This window comes from Mesoplodon mirus, assembly GCF_964341445.2.
Source record: "Mesoplodon mirus genome assembly, chromosome: X".
Lineage (NCBI taxonomy): Eukaryota > Metazoa > Chordata > Mammalia > Artiodactyla > Ziphiidae > Mesoplodon > Mesoplodon mirus.
Genome location: NC_138981.1, coordinates 88,874,148 through 88,889,911, shown reverse-complemented (window position 1 = coordinate 88,889,911; position 15,764 = coordinate 88,874,148). Strand labels below are relative to the sequence as shown.

The following is a 15,764-nucleotide window of genomic DNA, read 5'->3' as shown; positions in this document are numbered from 1 at the left end:
GAGGTGAGAATCTAAATTTCTGACAACTTCCCAAAAGGTGATAATGATGTTATTGGTGTGTCTGGGAAACACTTTGAGAACTTCTGCTCTAAATCCTGCCCTTTCCGGGTGTGTGCTTGTGTGTGTGTGTTCATGAGCACACACGTGCATGCATGCACACATGTGTAAGATCTATAACTGAAAGAGGTATAACTTTTGTTGTTTGACATTCATTTATTAGTATGCATCTAATAAGGATTTTGTGAAGAATAAAAGAATATCCATGTGAATGATATGACACAGCATCTAAAATATAGAAAGCATGAAAAAAACTGAGGATCACAGAACATTAATCCCAGGTTCTCAGAACTAGTAAGTGTGGAATGGGGTTTAAAATTAGGCCTCTGACTCCTAAAACATAATAGTTTTACAGGACCACTACAGAAAACAGGGTGAAAACACACATATCTAATCGAAATTTCAAAAGTAAAAAGATCAGTTTTCAATACCAGGGTCCAAGTCCAATAAAGAGAAACGTCTTTACTGACAAAACAGCCATCTATATTTTCCTTTTGTAGGGGGCGGCATTTGAAGAGAAGATCTTAACGCCACAGAAAGGGTTAGAATCTCATCACCATGAGTGCCTGGGGTCATTTATCATTTCTGACCCCCCCCACCCACAAAAGGCAAGTAGGAAAGAAGAGAGAGATGGGGGGATGATTTTTTTAAGGAGGAAAGAAGGAAAGAAATGAGGTAAAACATTTGAATCAAGGGCCATAGTCCCCTGCCTTGTAGGGCTAGTAACAGAAGTTAATTTGATTTTTCCCTAGCAATGAAAGATATATATGATCTCTATAGATTGGAGAGTTCAACGAATCAGAAAAGGGGGGATCCCATAATTCCAGGGACCAAACAGCCAATCCTTTGCTGGAATTTGGCGGCATCTAGTGGCAAACTCAAAAGGTATAAACCTCACCCAGAGAACTTTCTGGAAAATTAAGAGTGCGTACTTGCCTGAAGAGCACTCTGCCTGGAGATCAGGACAAAAAGGTAGGAGAACCTCAGCCCCCACAGAAATGCGGTGGAGGGGAAGTCTGTCGTATATAGATATTCTCAGCAGAAAATTGTTTGTGCCAGGAGAATTGGAAGCAACTTGGAGAGGGGAGGGCGGAGGGAGCGGGGGTTGGGGGGGGAGGCTATTAGGGAACAGCAAAGAAGCTGCTTCTTGGAATTGCTAATGTGAGAATGGGAGGGTTTCGCTCTTCACCGCTGGAGGGCTACGGTTTAGAACAGGATTTTGACGTGGAGAAAGACGTGGGAAGAAAGTGTATTTTTAGGGTCTAAAATTAAATCGATAGGGGACACCAAAATATTTCTAGCTAAGACCCTTTATCTCACTTACGGTCGCCTTGCCTTAATTACTTAATTTTCCTTTTCCTGAGAATAATTTTCAAACATACACAAAAGTAGAAAATGATCCGTAGAGCGCGCGCACCTACGCGCGCACACACGCACATGCACCCGCTTCGGGACACACACCGGCCCCAACGCTAGGGGCGCACGCCTGCGCACACCAGCTCCCTCCAGCGCCACGAGGCCTGGCGTTCACGCACACGCCAACACCAAGGCCACGTGGGCTCGCCTGCGCGCAGACGCCCTGACACTGCGCGCCCGCAGCGCCTCCCCGCACCCCAACTCGCACACACATCAAAACCCCCACTCTACCTTATTTTTTTTTCCTCCAAGAGTTGTGCAACAGGTTCGGGGGCGTGGCCCCAGATTTGACCTAGCGCTTCCCCACTCGCGGGAACCTTAGCTCATTTCCGCCCATCCTGTTTCCGCAGGCCACGTAGACACTTCCTTTCCCAGTGGAAAAAAAAAAAACCCATAATGCCTCCCTGCAGGGAAGAAAAAAAAAAAAAAAAAAAACCTCTGGTCTGGGGAACTCTGGGTCGTGAAAGTAGGCCACGTGAACACCCTGCCCTATAGACTTATGACCCAACTCCTGTCGCGCTTTTGGAGGGCGGGCTAAGAACCTAAGAGGGCGAACATCATTGGCCAGAGCCCGCACTAAAGGAGGAAGGTTATTGGTTTGCTTCAAGCCTTAACCGTGAAGAAGCAGGCTGCTAGCACCCGCCTTTACTGCGGCGAAGTGTCACTGTTGACGTGGTAGGCTTCGTCCAATCATTTGGTTATAGAACATTCTAAAACTTAGAATGTTCTATTGTGACTGGCTGGAGGACATAAACCCGCCTCCAGGGTGACGTGTCTGCCTATGGATATCAGTTGCCAGAGAAACCTGGCTTTACTATGGCGGTTGGAGGGTCGGCAGTGATCACACGTCGGCTGCTGGAAAGAGCTGGATTCTCGTTTCAGGTTTCGGGGTGGGGGTGGGGAGAAAGGGTTGACGATTTCCTCTTATCGTCGCGTATATAGGCAAGATTAACTAATGGCTTTACAATCTGGCAGAGCTAGATTCAAATTCCTACTCGCCAACGCCCAGCTTGGGCTGGCTGCTGTTCTTTCTGCGTCTCGGTTTCCATGTTTGTAAAGTGGTGATAATAATAGTATCTACCTCAGAGACGTGTGCCTCCGAGGCGTGTGCTGTATATTAGTGCGTGTAATATACGAAAGCGAGGTAATGTAGTACGTATAATTACTTAATACGAAGTCTGGCTCCGGAAGATATTAGCTATTATTGTGGAGAGAAAAACCCGGGTAATAGAATGAGAAAAAAACATAAAATTATGTAAAGTCGTTCATTACAGTGCTTTTCCTGCTCATCACCCCCTTCCCTAGAAGAAATTCGAGATATAAGAGAGACGTATCAGTCTTTACCGATGAAATAATTTATTTGGGAATTACCTCAAAATAGTGGGGATTGGAATTTTCCATATTGAAAAGTTTAAAAAAAAAAGCGGCGTGGGGGTGGGGAGAGATGGAGAATGAGAGCGAGCTGGAGGTGAACCGCATGCGAGGAGTAGGCCTTGTTTGGATCCTGATTCGGACACACCAACTATAAAAAAAAAATGTTTAACACGCATCGGGAAATTTTGAAGACGGATTCGATATTTGATGTTTTTTAAGGAATTAATGACGATGTTTTAGACGTTGTAATGGTATTGTGGTTATGTTTTCAAATTGTCTTTAGCTTGTAGAGATAATATACGAAAATATGGATTAAATAATAAAATGTCTCGGATTGGCTTCAAAATACGTTGATACCTAGGATTTGCTTCAAAATAAGCTCAGCGGTAGGGGGAAGTGGGGAGGGGTATAGATGAAACAGAATTGGCCCTAAGTTAATCGTTTAAGCTGAGTGATGGCCATATGGGATTCCTTATATTATTCTGTCTACCTTGGTATATGTTTGAAATTTTCCATAATAAAATACAGAAAGTCAGCTCTTCAGTGAGCTTGAAAAAAACGGAGTGGGGGGGAGCAGTGGGTGGGGTTATAGATAAAACAAGATGGCCTTCAGTTGGTAATTGTTGAAGCTGGATTATACATTCGCATAGGTTTATACTATTATTCCCCCTACGTTTTTATCCATTTGAAATTATCCTTGATAAAAAGTACTTTAAAAAAACAAAAACAAATTACTTTATCAAAAATCAAGGTAAATGTACAATAAGGTAAATTTGAAAATGTAACCACAAGAAAGGAAAAAAACACTTGTACATTATTTATCAGCTTTGGTGTCCTTTGTGTGTGATAAAACGCATTGATGGAAAAGAAAACGTTCGTCTCATATCTTTTTATTTTATGTCCTTTCCTGTCCCCTTGTTTGACCTTCTAGGCTACCATCAGAGAAACTAAGTTTGCTGAATAGTGAGGATCAGAAGATCTGATCCTGATTGCAGAACATCCCTGATTACAGAATCTTGGGTAAGTGACTCCCTTCTCCTGGCCTCAGTTTGCAAACAAGATAATTCCACATAACCTTCCTAACTGTCCAGGAATATTTTGAGGATTAATAAGCGCCTGTCTAGGAAAGCACTCTACATTCTAAGAAAGGAAGGATGGAACTAAGTCTATTTGTGCTTCCAGTATAGAAAGTGCCTAAACAACAGAGGGCTGTATAGTTTTACATTCTTTGATAAAAGATACTGTAATTGATCCCCTATAGTTAGCTCCATACGTCCTTTTTTTTTTTAATTTGTGGCATCCCATATGCAACATAATTTAGTGGTTAAGAGCAAATACTGACTTCCTGAATATAAATCCTGACTCTGCCACTTACTGTGTGATCCTGGGCAAGATACTTACTAGCTTTGTCTCCAAATTTCCTCATATGTAAAATAAAGATAATAACAGTTCCTACTTCATTGGATTGTTGAGGGAATTACATGTAAAATTACAGGACATTGTTTGGCACATATAAGTGTTTGATTTAATAATATGACTCTTAGTCCTTCTGCTTCATCCTGTTTTACACACACATGCACATGTGCACACACATGTTAATAAAAGCAGTGGATACCTTTTTGGAGTTGTAAAAAATAATACTAATAATACTGTTGGTTTCTCTCCTGATTTTCCAGAAGCAGCAGTTACTACTAGAACTGAATTCTGAAATTATAACTTCTGACTTACCCTAACAATCTAGAAAGATATTGAGTATGTTGATCATATTTATTTATAAGGGAATTTCCAGGAGCTGTAATTTTAACTAGCAAATCATAACCATATTCAGTCTGCTAACAGCTTTTATATCATTCCTCTTTTGTCTCAGACTCAAAAAATATCTGTTAAACATAAAGGAAGTGTTCCAAGATCCAGAATTTATGTAAATGTAACTGACATGGTGTATATGCATTTAAAGGTTTATTCCAACTGTTGGAGATATTGTTCACACTCACCTGTGACACATTCATACACAAAAATGTCAGCATTTGGAATCTGTATTCCTGAATGGCCCATCACTTGCATGAGGAGATGAAGGAAGGTTTTTCAGTCTCTTGACAGCTTTATTTTCCCATGGAGTCACGATATTTTCCTTTTTACTTTTTTTTCTTCTGAAAGCTAGGTTGCAGAGAAGGGCACTTCCCTGGTGGGAAAGATGCAACAGAACCCCTTTACGGGAGGCCATTTGGAGAATGATTAAAGGTGAAAGGGAGGGAGGTGTACTCTTAGGCCAGTAGCAGCTTAGAGAAGACAAGGGTCAAGGTAGCCTGAAATGGAGAAAGCCTCAAGGAGGAAAAGGACCTTGACCAGGGCCTCTGAGGATGGGCAGAACCTAGAAGGGGGGAAGGAAACCAGTTCAAATGGAATGCCTACAAAGTATACGACATACAATGATAATTAACTGAAAAGTCTAGCTGTGTGTTAGAACCATGGATAAGAATACATCAGAAAATCATTATGAATTTTAAATTTGTGTATTTTAATATAAATCTTTAGTCACATAATTGATCATGTTAATCAGTCTCCTTGTAATGTAAAAAGCTAAAGTATTACAGAGTAGGCCCAGGTTTCCTTTTCTCATACCTCCAATTCTCTTACTCTCCCCAGAGTTAACCACTATTATCAGTTCTATTTCCTTTGAGATCTCTAATTATGTACCTGTTTAAAAAATGTATATGGATACATATAAAATATTGTTTTGTGTTTTCTTTTACATAAATATGGTGTCACATTATAGGTATTGTTTTGCAACTTGCTATTTTTATTCAACAAATTGTCTTGGATGTCTTCACGTCCATTCATAGAGTTCTGATTCCATTCACAGTGGCATTCCTTTAACTAGCATTATAGTCCATGTAATGGATAAACCACATTTTGTTTTGCCAAATCACTATTGATAGTCCTCTAGGTTGACTCCAGTATTTTGCTGTTTCAAATTATACTGCATCACACATCCTTGGAACCCATTTACAAGTGTTATCCCAGGGCAATATTTATATCTTTAAACTATGATGATAAAACCAGTGTTGATACTGGTGTGAGAACAGACGTCACTGTGACAGGACAGATGACCTAGAAACAATGATACCTTTAAAAATTGAATAATCAAAAATCATTGGGAAGAGAGTACCTTAAAAGACCCATAGAACTCTAGGAATTTAGAATGTTATAAATCAGCAATTCAAATCAGTGGGGAAAGGATAGGCTCTAATAATTAATACTAGGAAAAATTAGCTGCATATTTGGAAGAAACTATAAAAATACTGAGAAATAATATAGGAAGTCATTTAGAATATTGATTTGGGAGCATTTTCTCCCAGCATGACATGCCAAAGTTCACAAAGGAAAAGGTTGTTGACACATCTGTGTTTCTTATACACAGAGAGAGACCCACTTAGAAGAAAAATCACAGTTTGGAAAAAATATTTCCAACATACCAAAAAACCTTAGTATTTAATTATTAGAAGTCAATAAAAGAGGCAAAACAACCTAGTAGAAAGGAGGACAAAATATTTACATAAGAAAAAGATACATATGAATGTCTGAAGATATGCTCAATATCACACAAACGCAAATAAAAACATCTTACTACATACTAGATTGGACCCCCAATTTTTTTTCCCAGAAAGATGTTTATCCAGTGTTGCTGAAGGTGTGGGTGAATGAACTTTAACATTTTTGCTGGGAGTACAAATTAAAACAGCTCTTTACAAATTAATTTGCCTCTATGTCATCAAAGTTGTAAATAAGCAGATCCTTTGCGCAGTTCCACTGCTGAGAATGTCCTGAATACTTACCTAACATGCTAATATGTCTGTACACTGATGTCTGTTACAGCATTTCTATAGTAATGAAGTATTGGAAACAACCTAAATGTTCATTTATATGGGGCTAGTTAAATTACATTATGTGGAGATTATAGAATGATGGCCGATATTACAAAGAATGAGCTAGGTATGTGTGGATATAGATGGCCATGATAAAGTGAGAAAAGGTGGGGAGCAATATGTATCTCATTTGTCAAGACAAATCAAGTAAATGCATGATACATATTCACAATATGAACAGACATTTAGTTTTAAAGGTAGGTTTTTGTGTGAATATGTACATAAAAAGATTTGAAAGCATACACACTCATTCTGGGATTGAGGTGGGGAGGGGAGGTGGTAAGGGGAGAATGCCCACATCTTTATATATTCTGCTATTTATAATTACGTAAAGGAACTATTACTCAAATACTACCACAAAATTAATTACTCGGGCAGGAGGAATATAGATTTTCAGTTCACAATTTAAATAATTTCTGGGTGGATTAAGGAATTAAAATATAAACAAATCCATTAAAATGTCATCTTAATCTTTTAAGCTTAATGGAAGGAAAAAACCACATATTTTATCATACAGATCTTAATCTTATCAGACACTAAACTAGGGGAAATATTTGCCCAATATGACAATTGATAAACAACTGTAAATGTTAAACTCATTAAGAACAAACTCAAAATGAATGGGCAGAGGACAAGTAAAATATAACTGGCCAGGAAACACATTTTTTAAATGTCAAAACCACTAGTAAAAAATACAAGCTGAGTAGATACACCCATTTTCCTTATAAGATTTACAGTGCTGGATAGCCGGTGCCGACCAGAGTTGTGAGGTTGAAAATTGGTACAACTTGTGGGGAAAGTAATTTGGCAACATATTACCTCTTAACCTACTAAATCTGCATCTGGGAATCTTAATAATGAGGGCAAAAGATATTTTACTTACAGGATAGATTGAGGGGGAGGGTCACTTTCCAGAAAGGGGGTGGTTAAGTAAATTAAAGTATGCCCATTTGGTGGATCTCCTACAGCTCTCAAGATGTATGCATATTATAACCTTACTAACATGGGGAAATGATCCGTTGTAATAGCAAGTTTTTTTAAGTGAAAATCTGATTTAATACCAGGATGAGGTTACCTCCGAGTATTTACACAGAAATTGAAGATAGAAAACTAAGGCAAACATACGGATGTGTTTTCTCAATATCTTGGCATACTCTAGAGCTGACCTGTAGGGAACAAGTGGAAAAATATTTGATGACTGTCGTCCCTAATTTGTGCTTCCATTTTCCCCATGTGTTGAATCACCTCCTCACTGATTCACTAATGTATACCATACCCACCAGGGACCTAAGTGCTACTGCAAAAAGCACAAGATACATATTACACAAGGCCTATGGCAAATGGAGGTTAATGATGTAGTTCCATAAGGAAAACTAACACGTGAAACATTTAAATACTAAGCTGTGGAGTACTAACGGCTTCATATGATACTGGCGATGGGAGTGAAAGGTGGGCTAGAGGAAATGGGACTTTCGTGATATTTAGATGAGGGAGATGAAGGGAGGAAGCATGATTGGAGTTAAGAGTGGGTATACAAAGCCAGTAAACGATGTTAATAAAGTCCAAAACTGGCAGATTTGAAGTTTAAAACAGCTCAAAGCAATATATAGTGCTAACGTTTTTAATGAATATGCACAGCACGTCTGCCAGCAAGCCATGGAGTAATGTAAGCTTCTAGGAAGGGAGGTACAAACTATAGTGACCCTAATGAAACTCCATAAATTTGTATTACAAGTAGGAGCCAGACATCAAAAGGATGGGTCTTCCCTCCGTTTGATATTTGGCTTCCTACTCCAGGTAGTAATAGTTGCTTGATCTGTAGGATACTCAGATGAAAATAAAGATACTGAGACAATTCTCAGGCTGCTTCCCTGGCTTTATTCAGTCTGGGCAAAAATCTTGACTCGTGTGGGTATTTTTCTGTACCATGTCAGGTATTTCATTCAACTTGGGACTTTATGAAAAATAGAATTTGTAGAGAAAGATGAAACTCACCCACTTAATGAGAGCCAGGTAGAATTCCTTGTTGTAATTTTCTTGTGCATAAATATATGTAATCAATGCCAAGGACATACAGTAGGTTCAGGGATCATTCTCAAGTTCCTCACTAAGGAATTGCTGATGACCAGTGTGGCTTCCAAAAGAGTTACTATGCAGCCTGGCTCGACTTCTGTGTGTTTTACAGTCTGGCTGGCACTGGGTCATCCTGCTTTCTTTAGTTGCTATTTTAACTATACCCCTGTTTTGTGGAAGGTCTGCCCATTATTAGCCCCCAGGTAGGTTTTCTGGATTTCACCTATATAACTTAATTCTCTGATATCCTCACATACTGTGTCCCCTCTGTCCCAGTCACAATAAATTTTTTTAGAAACACTTTGTAAGCTTGGTAGCTTACAATATAATGCCATGAAACACCGGCCACTCTCTGATCCTTCACAGGATGTGTCTATATATCCCTCTCAGCCAGAAAGTTTCTGATTCCCACATGGTCAGTGTCTGTATTCACAGATCTTGATGCTCTCTGAGGAGCACCTTTGTTCTGATTTCTGCTGAGAGCTTTGTGTTCTGTCAGAGGATATCATTTGCTTAGTGATAGAACCCAGGCCTCTCTTGCCAATAACTGGCTTCCCTGATTCACAGCTCTAGTTTTCTGGCATTTCTCACCTCATTTCCTCTTCAGGGATTCCCTGACACCTGCCCACATAATCTTAGGAGCTAACAATTGGCAAAAGGGCTTTTTTTCTGTGGGTTAAAATTGTTACCAGAGAAACCTGGTTTAAGGCTTGCCCACCATCATATCTCGTTCTTTTCCCGAGGTTACCCTGGCTTTAATGGTGTGGTGTTTATTCATCTAGTTACTTTCCTGTGTATTTTTTTTTAATATTTATTTGTTTATTTGGCTGCACTGGGTCTTAGTCGCGGTGTGCGGCATCTTTTTAGTTGCGACATGCAGGCTCTTAGTTGCGGCATGTGGGATCTAGTTCACTGACCAGGGATCGAACCCAGGCCCCCTGCATTGGAAGCACAGAGTCTTAACCACTGGACCACCAGGGAATTCCCAACTTTCCTATGTATTTTTATACACATCAGTTTAAAACATAGAAATTGGACCTCACTGTTCACAAAAACTGTCAAAAATATTGTTATTTCTCCACTTGTGCTATCTGTGGGATCCTCTTGTACACATTATTATGCAACTTGCTTATTTACCTAATAGTGTATAATTGAACATCTTTCCATGTCAGTACATGGATCTCTGTTTAATTCATTTGAATGTTCTTCCATGGTGTGCATACATAATAATTTCTATTACCATTTCCCTGTTGAAGAATATTTGTTTCCAGTTCTTCAGTATTACAAACACCACTGCAGTGAACATCCTTGTATCCATGTTCACATATGCAGGTATTCCTGCAAGGTACCGTGCTAGCTTTTCAGCCACATCTTATTTATGAAATTCTTAACAAGAACCTGTGAAGGCTAGGGGTAATTTGCTACATTCCATAGATGAAAAAACAGGCTAAGAGAGCTTACATATCTTGCCCAGAGCCTCACAACCCATAAATGGCAGAGCCTTATTGAAGTAGAAGTATGTCTAACAGCAGAACTCATGTATTTTCCTTGATATCACAATTGTAAACCACATGTTTTTAAATTAGATTTTTTCCCAGTATTTCAGAAAAGTTTATCTTCATTGCTGATGTCTGCTTTCCTTTCTAGGTTGTGTCTCCCACCTCATCTCTCCAGACATCCCAGAAGATCTGTAAGATTCCATCTGGGAAAACACTAGGAGTTTTTGGAAGGGAAAGAAGGAAGAGGATTACGTAAGTCAAAGGACTTGTTTAATCTGTCATACCATAAGAATCACAACACTGTTTTTTCATCTTTATCTCACGAACCCTCTCTGCTGTATTTTACAGTGTAGATTATCTCTTTTCCTTCTTGAAACTCTCAACTACTTTGGCTTCCAAAATAACATTCTTCTAATTCTCATATGGCTGCTCTGACCTTTTTGTTTTATTTGTTCTCTCTCTCTCTCTCTCTCCTCACCCCTTAAATACCATTGTTTCTTAGGTTTTTGCAGAATCCTGTACTTGGTTCAGTTTTTCTTCTACTACCAGCTATATGATGATTACTCTCAAATCTCCATTTCTGGTTTTGACCTCTCACCTAAGCTTTAAAGTCATTTGTTTAACTTCATACCTCATACTTACTACATCTAGTACTGAACTTTCCTCTCTAATCCATTTCCTCCTCCTCTAGATGCAGTCTCATTTGGTGATAATACTGTGACCTAATCACCCATTCTCAAAACCCTGGGAGTCATCACTGACTTTATCCCTCACCAATTTATTATCTCCTCCAACAAGCTATTGCTGAAAGTGGTGTTCAGTAGCATTTCTTGTTTGCTCCGAAAATATTCTGTGCCTATAATTATCACTTGACTAACCTTATTGTTTTATAATTGTCACTTTAGATATTCGAATCCCTAGCACCTAGCATAGTACATGTCCAGAAGCAGATAAGCAGTAATGTATGATGACTAACTGAATGGATGAATTACCCTATTTCCTATTATTTTATTGCTGATTCCAAACTAACCATTAAAAATTAGTGCTTTTATTAATTCATTAATTACTCAGGCTTAAAACTGTGGAGGCACCTTTGACTCGTCCCTCTCCTTCATTTACCAAGTTCTATATTCAGTTTCTCTTGACTGTGTCATCAGCTTAGTTCAGGCCTACTGGACTTACAGAAAAACCTTTGCTGTTACTCATTTTGCCTCCAGCCACCTAAGTTAATCTTTCTCGTTTCTTTCATCTTGTCATTTTCCTGTTCAGAAGTCTTGAGTTTCAGTTCCACTGCCTTTTGTAGTTTAACTCATTCTTTCGCTAAAATTATATTCCTGTCTTTTGAGTGGCATTGAAAAGCTAATTTATGGGCAGGTCTGATGAGTGATTGGGTGGGCTAAGAGTAGTGGGTGGGTGGTAGTGAGGATCAAAGAGAGAGGAGAGGTAGTAAAGTCACTTACAGTTAATTGGTTGGCCCTGAAATAGGATTTGAAATCCAAATTCCAATATAGTAGCGTGTGTTGTGCTTTGATAGGTTTTTAGGAAGCACGGTGTGTTAAAGGTCGCCATAGAAAACAACCAAGTAAAATACTTTATATATTACAGTGGTTGGAATAAAAACAGGGTTGAATGAGTTCCAGAAAGCAGGGTTCTCAAACTCGTGGACAACAATCTGCAGACGAAGACAACTTCAAAAAACCAACTAGAAGCAACATGCAGAGAAGTAAGATGAGAGGGGCCTCCTCGGGAAAGAAGACAGCTGGTCCCCAGCAGAAGAATCTGGAAGCAGCACTCCCAGGCAGATGGGGGGGTCGCTCTGCAGAGAACCCCCCTTCAGGGTCCGTGAGGAAGACAAGAAAGAACAAACAGAAGACCCCTGGGAACGGAGATGGTGGCAGCACCAGCGAAGCACCTCAGCCACCTCGGAAGAAAAGGGCCCGGGCAGACCCCACCGTTGAAAGTGAGGAGGCATTTAAGAATAGAATGGAAGTTAAAGTGAAGATTCCAGAAGAATTAAAACCATGGCTTGTTGAGGACTGGGACTTAGTTACCAGGCAGAAGCAGCTGTTTCAACTCCCTGCTAAGAAGAATGTAGATGCCATTCTGGAAGAGTATGCTAATTGCAAGAAATCGCAGGGAAATGTTGATAATAAGGAGTATGCAGTTAATGAAGTTGTGGCAGGAATCAAAGAGTATTTCAATGTGATGTTGGGCACTCAGCTGCTCTACAAATTTGAGAGGCCCCAGTATGCCGAAATCCTCTTGGCTCACCCTGATGCACCGATGTCCCAGGTTTATGGGGCGCCACACCTACTGAGATTATTTGTAAGAATTGGAGCGATGTTGGCATACACGCCCCTTGATGAGAAGAGCCTTGCATTATTGTTGGGCTATTTGCATGATTTCCTAAAATATCTGGCAAAGAATGCTGCGTCTCTCTTTACTGCCAGTGATTATAAAGTGGCTTCCGCTGAGTACCACCGCAAAGCCCTGTGAGGGTCTACTGACCACTCACTGTTATGTCTGGTATCTGTAAACACTCTTTTTGTTCTTAGTCTTTTTCTTGTATAATTGATGTTCTTTCAAATTGTTAATGTATAACAGGGCTTATGTTTCATTTTGTTTTCTGTTTTGTTCTAAACAGAAAATAAAAGGAGTGCAAGCTCCTTTTCTCATTTCAAAGTTGCTACCAGTGTACGCAGTAATTAGACAAAGAAGAAACATTCAGTAGAACATTTTATTGCCTAGTTGACAACATTGCTTGAATGCTGGTGGTTCTATCCCTTTGACACTACACAGTTTTCTAATATGTGTTAATGCTACGTGAAAAAAAATGCCCTGATTCCTAGTGCCAAAGGTTCAACTTAATGTATATACCCGAAAACCCATGCATTTGTGCTCTTTTTTTTATGGTGCTTGAAGTAAAACAGCCCATCCTCTGCAAGTCCATCTATGTTGTTCCTTAGGCATTCTATCTTTGCTCAAATTGTTGAAGGATGGTGGTTTGTTTCATGGTTTTTGTATTTGAGTCTAATGCACGTTCTAACATGATAGAGGCAATGCATTATTGTGTAGCCACGGTTTTCTGGAGAAGTTGATATTTTAGGAATTGTATTTCAGATCTTAAATAAAATTTGTTTCTAAATTTCAAAGCAAGAAATTTGCAGTGTGCCTTTAATGTTACTGAGGCTGAGAAGTCGGCAGGCTCAGGAAAGATCTAGGTGGTATTAAAGGAGAGAGTTCTGACCTCTAGTGAAAGAATTCCTTTTATTGGGTGGGGCAACAAGATGTGTACCCTGCCCGGGGCCAGTCTCCCTTTTCTCCCCTCTGTGTGGCTTCTCAGGGTGGGATTGCTTCGACTTCTCAGGGTGGGATTGCTTCGTAGTGCTGCTTGTAAGAGCCACTTTTGCTCCCATGCTCCTTGCCTCTGTGAGTTGGGCTGGTATAATAGGATATTTAATGGGTACTATAACAGCCCCTTATACTTATGCAGACCTTTGCTCTTTCCCACCGGGGGAAGCATGGGCAGCCACCTTCAGTATTGTATCAGAAATACTTGGAGATTTGGGGCCAAGGATGGCAGCTTTCCCAGCTCCAGCATTTATGCCATGTTCCCTATGCTTTTATAATCCCTTGGACATAAGATTGAGAATCCTAGAGTTGGGTATCTGTGGAGAAGAGGGATGGTGTTGGACGCCTATGATTATAAATCCATCTTACATGAAAATTCCCTAGTCAAACCAAGTTTTGCTTCATGACAGTGTTTTTTTACTTCTTTAATGAAAAAATATTCCATGGTTACTGCAGAAATTTTGGAAAATACACTAAGAACAAATATGAGAATAAGTATCACATATAATGCCACTGGATCCGTCAGGATCCCAGCAGGAAATAAATGAGACCCAAAATGGATGATTTGAGTTTAATAGAGATTTTTTCCCCAAGTTGTCAGCAGAGGAGTCACCCACAGACTGGGTGACTTAAACAACAAAAAAGTATTTTCTCATAGTTTTGGAGGCCAGAAGTCTTAAGATCAGGGTGTTGGCAGGGTTGGTTTCTTCTGAGGCCTCTCTCCTTGACTTGTAGATGGCTGCCTTCTCCCTGTGACTTCACATGGTCTTTTCCTCTGTACCTACCTGTGTCCTCCTAATCTTTTCTTATAAGACCAGTCATATTGGATTAGGGCCCACCCTAATGATCTCATTTTAACTTAGTTACCTCTATAAAGACTCTATCTCCAGATACAGTCACATTCTGAGGTACTGGGGGGAAGGGGGTAGGACTTTAACATGAATTTGGAGGTGACTCAATTCAGCCTGTAACAGGGTGTTACTACATCTAGACAGGGAAGAGTAGGAGAGGAGAACAGGGTGAGGGAGGGAGCGGGAGGAGGGAATGTGGGAGACTGTGGAGTAGGAGCTGGGGAGGAGTGGGAGCAGGGGTGAGAGAAGGAGCAGGGTGAGGGGAGAAAATAGGAGCAGTGGGAGGGGGAGGGGAGGGGGAATTACTAGAATGGTAGACAGCTGTGTGGAAGGGGCCACCTGACAGCAGCTGGAATCTTCAGGATGCAGTTAGCTCACAGAAACCTCAAAGAAGGCAGAATCCAGGAAGAGGGGCTGGGGTGGTGTACCTGACCTCACTCTTCCCTGCTTTTTATCTCCTGCTGGGTATTTCCCTTTGGCCATATTGGAAACCAAAGGGCAAAGAAGACCTATGATATATTTATATTGGTAAGCTTGGGGGACACAGCAGGGAGGAAAAGTAGATTGGTGGGGGTAGAGCAAATGAGATTTCTAGCACACACATACCTGAAATAACCATTGTTCACACTTTGACATATATTCTTAGAATTATTATGTCCTCTTTGGGACCTAGGGCCTTGGCCAACTAGCGGGATTCTTAACAAGGCCATTTATCCATTGAACTGGAGGACTAGTAAACAAATGGATGTTAGCTCACATGCTTAAACATGTTAGAAATATCACATTTTAAAACATCACATTGCCTCTAAATGAACATAAATATGACCCTGAGATCCAACCATAGCATGTTGGTGGGATAGCCACTTCAGTTATTATTGAGGATCCCCCATCTTTATCACTTGTACAAACAATCTATGGTCGCATCAAAGCCTGAAGACGTCCCCACTGACATCAGATGCCTGTCCACACTGGTTAGGAATGAGGTGCTCCTTTACTGAACTGGCCCGGTATCTTCAGATCCCTTGTCCCTGCTGCTTCCGTCAACCCTCTGGGTAGGGGGATCTTTAGTAAGACTAGGTGCCCAGCTTCTCTGAGCCCACCACAGAGTCTTCCTTGGGGCCTAATATGGAAAAACATGTCTCTGCTACTGGAAGGACCCATAAACCCTGACCTCTTTTGCTGCCTTCAAATGCCCTCCATTCCCATCTAGGGAAACC

The 15,764-nt window shown here is 40.3% G+C and overlaps 1 protein-coding gene across 3 annotated transcripts; it reads left to right on the top strand.

Moving 5' to 3' along the window:
• Positions 1-949: 949 nt before the first annotated feature.
• On the top strand, positions 950-13,505 carry MORF4L2 (mortality factor 4 like 2). 3 transcript variants are annotated; one of them, XM_082609580.1, is made up of 4 exons: positions 950-1,029; positions 3,779-3,867; positions 10,494-10,597; positions 11,951-13,505. In XM_082609580.1, exon 4 carries the CDS (start codon positions 11,975-11,977, stop codon positions 12,839-12,841), a length of 867 nt encoding a protein of 288 aa, XP_082465706.1. In that variant the 5' UTR covers positions 950-1,029; positions 3,779-3,867; positions 10,494-10,597; positions 11,951-11,974; the 3' UTR covers positions 12,842-13,505. The 3 variants fall into 3 exon arrangements, with proteins under 3 accessions (XP_082465706.1, XP_082465705.1, XP_082465707.1); XM_082609579.1 differs by lacking the exon at positions 950-1,029 and adding an exon at positions 2,248-2,355; XM_082609581.1 differs by lacking the exon at positions 950-1,029 and adding an exon at positions 2,398-2,617.
• Positions 13,506-15,764: the final 2,259 nt, after the last annotated feature.

Bases quoted from the DNA above. Each gene is read 5' to 3' on its own strand.
- MORF4L2 (XM_082609580.1), top strand. From the start codon at position 11,975: ATGAGTTCCAGAAAGCAGGGTTCTCAAACTCGTGGACAACAATCTGCA.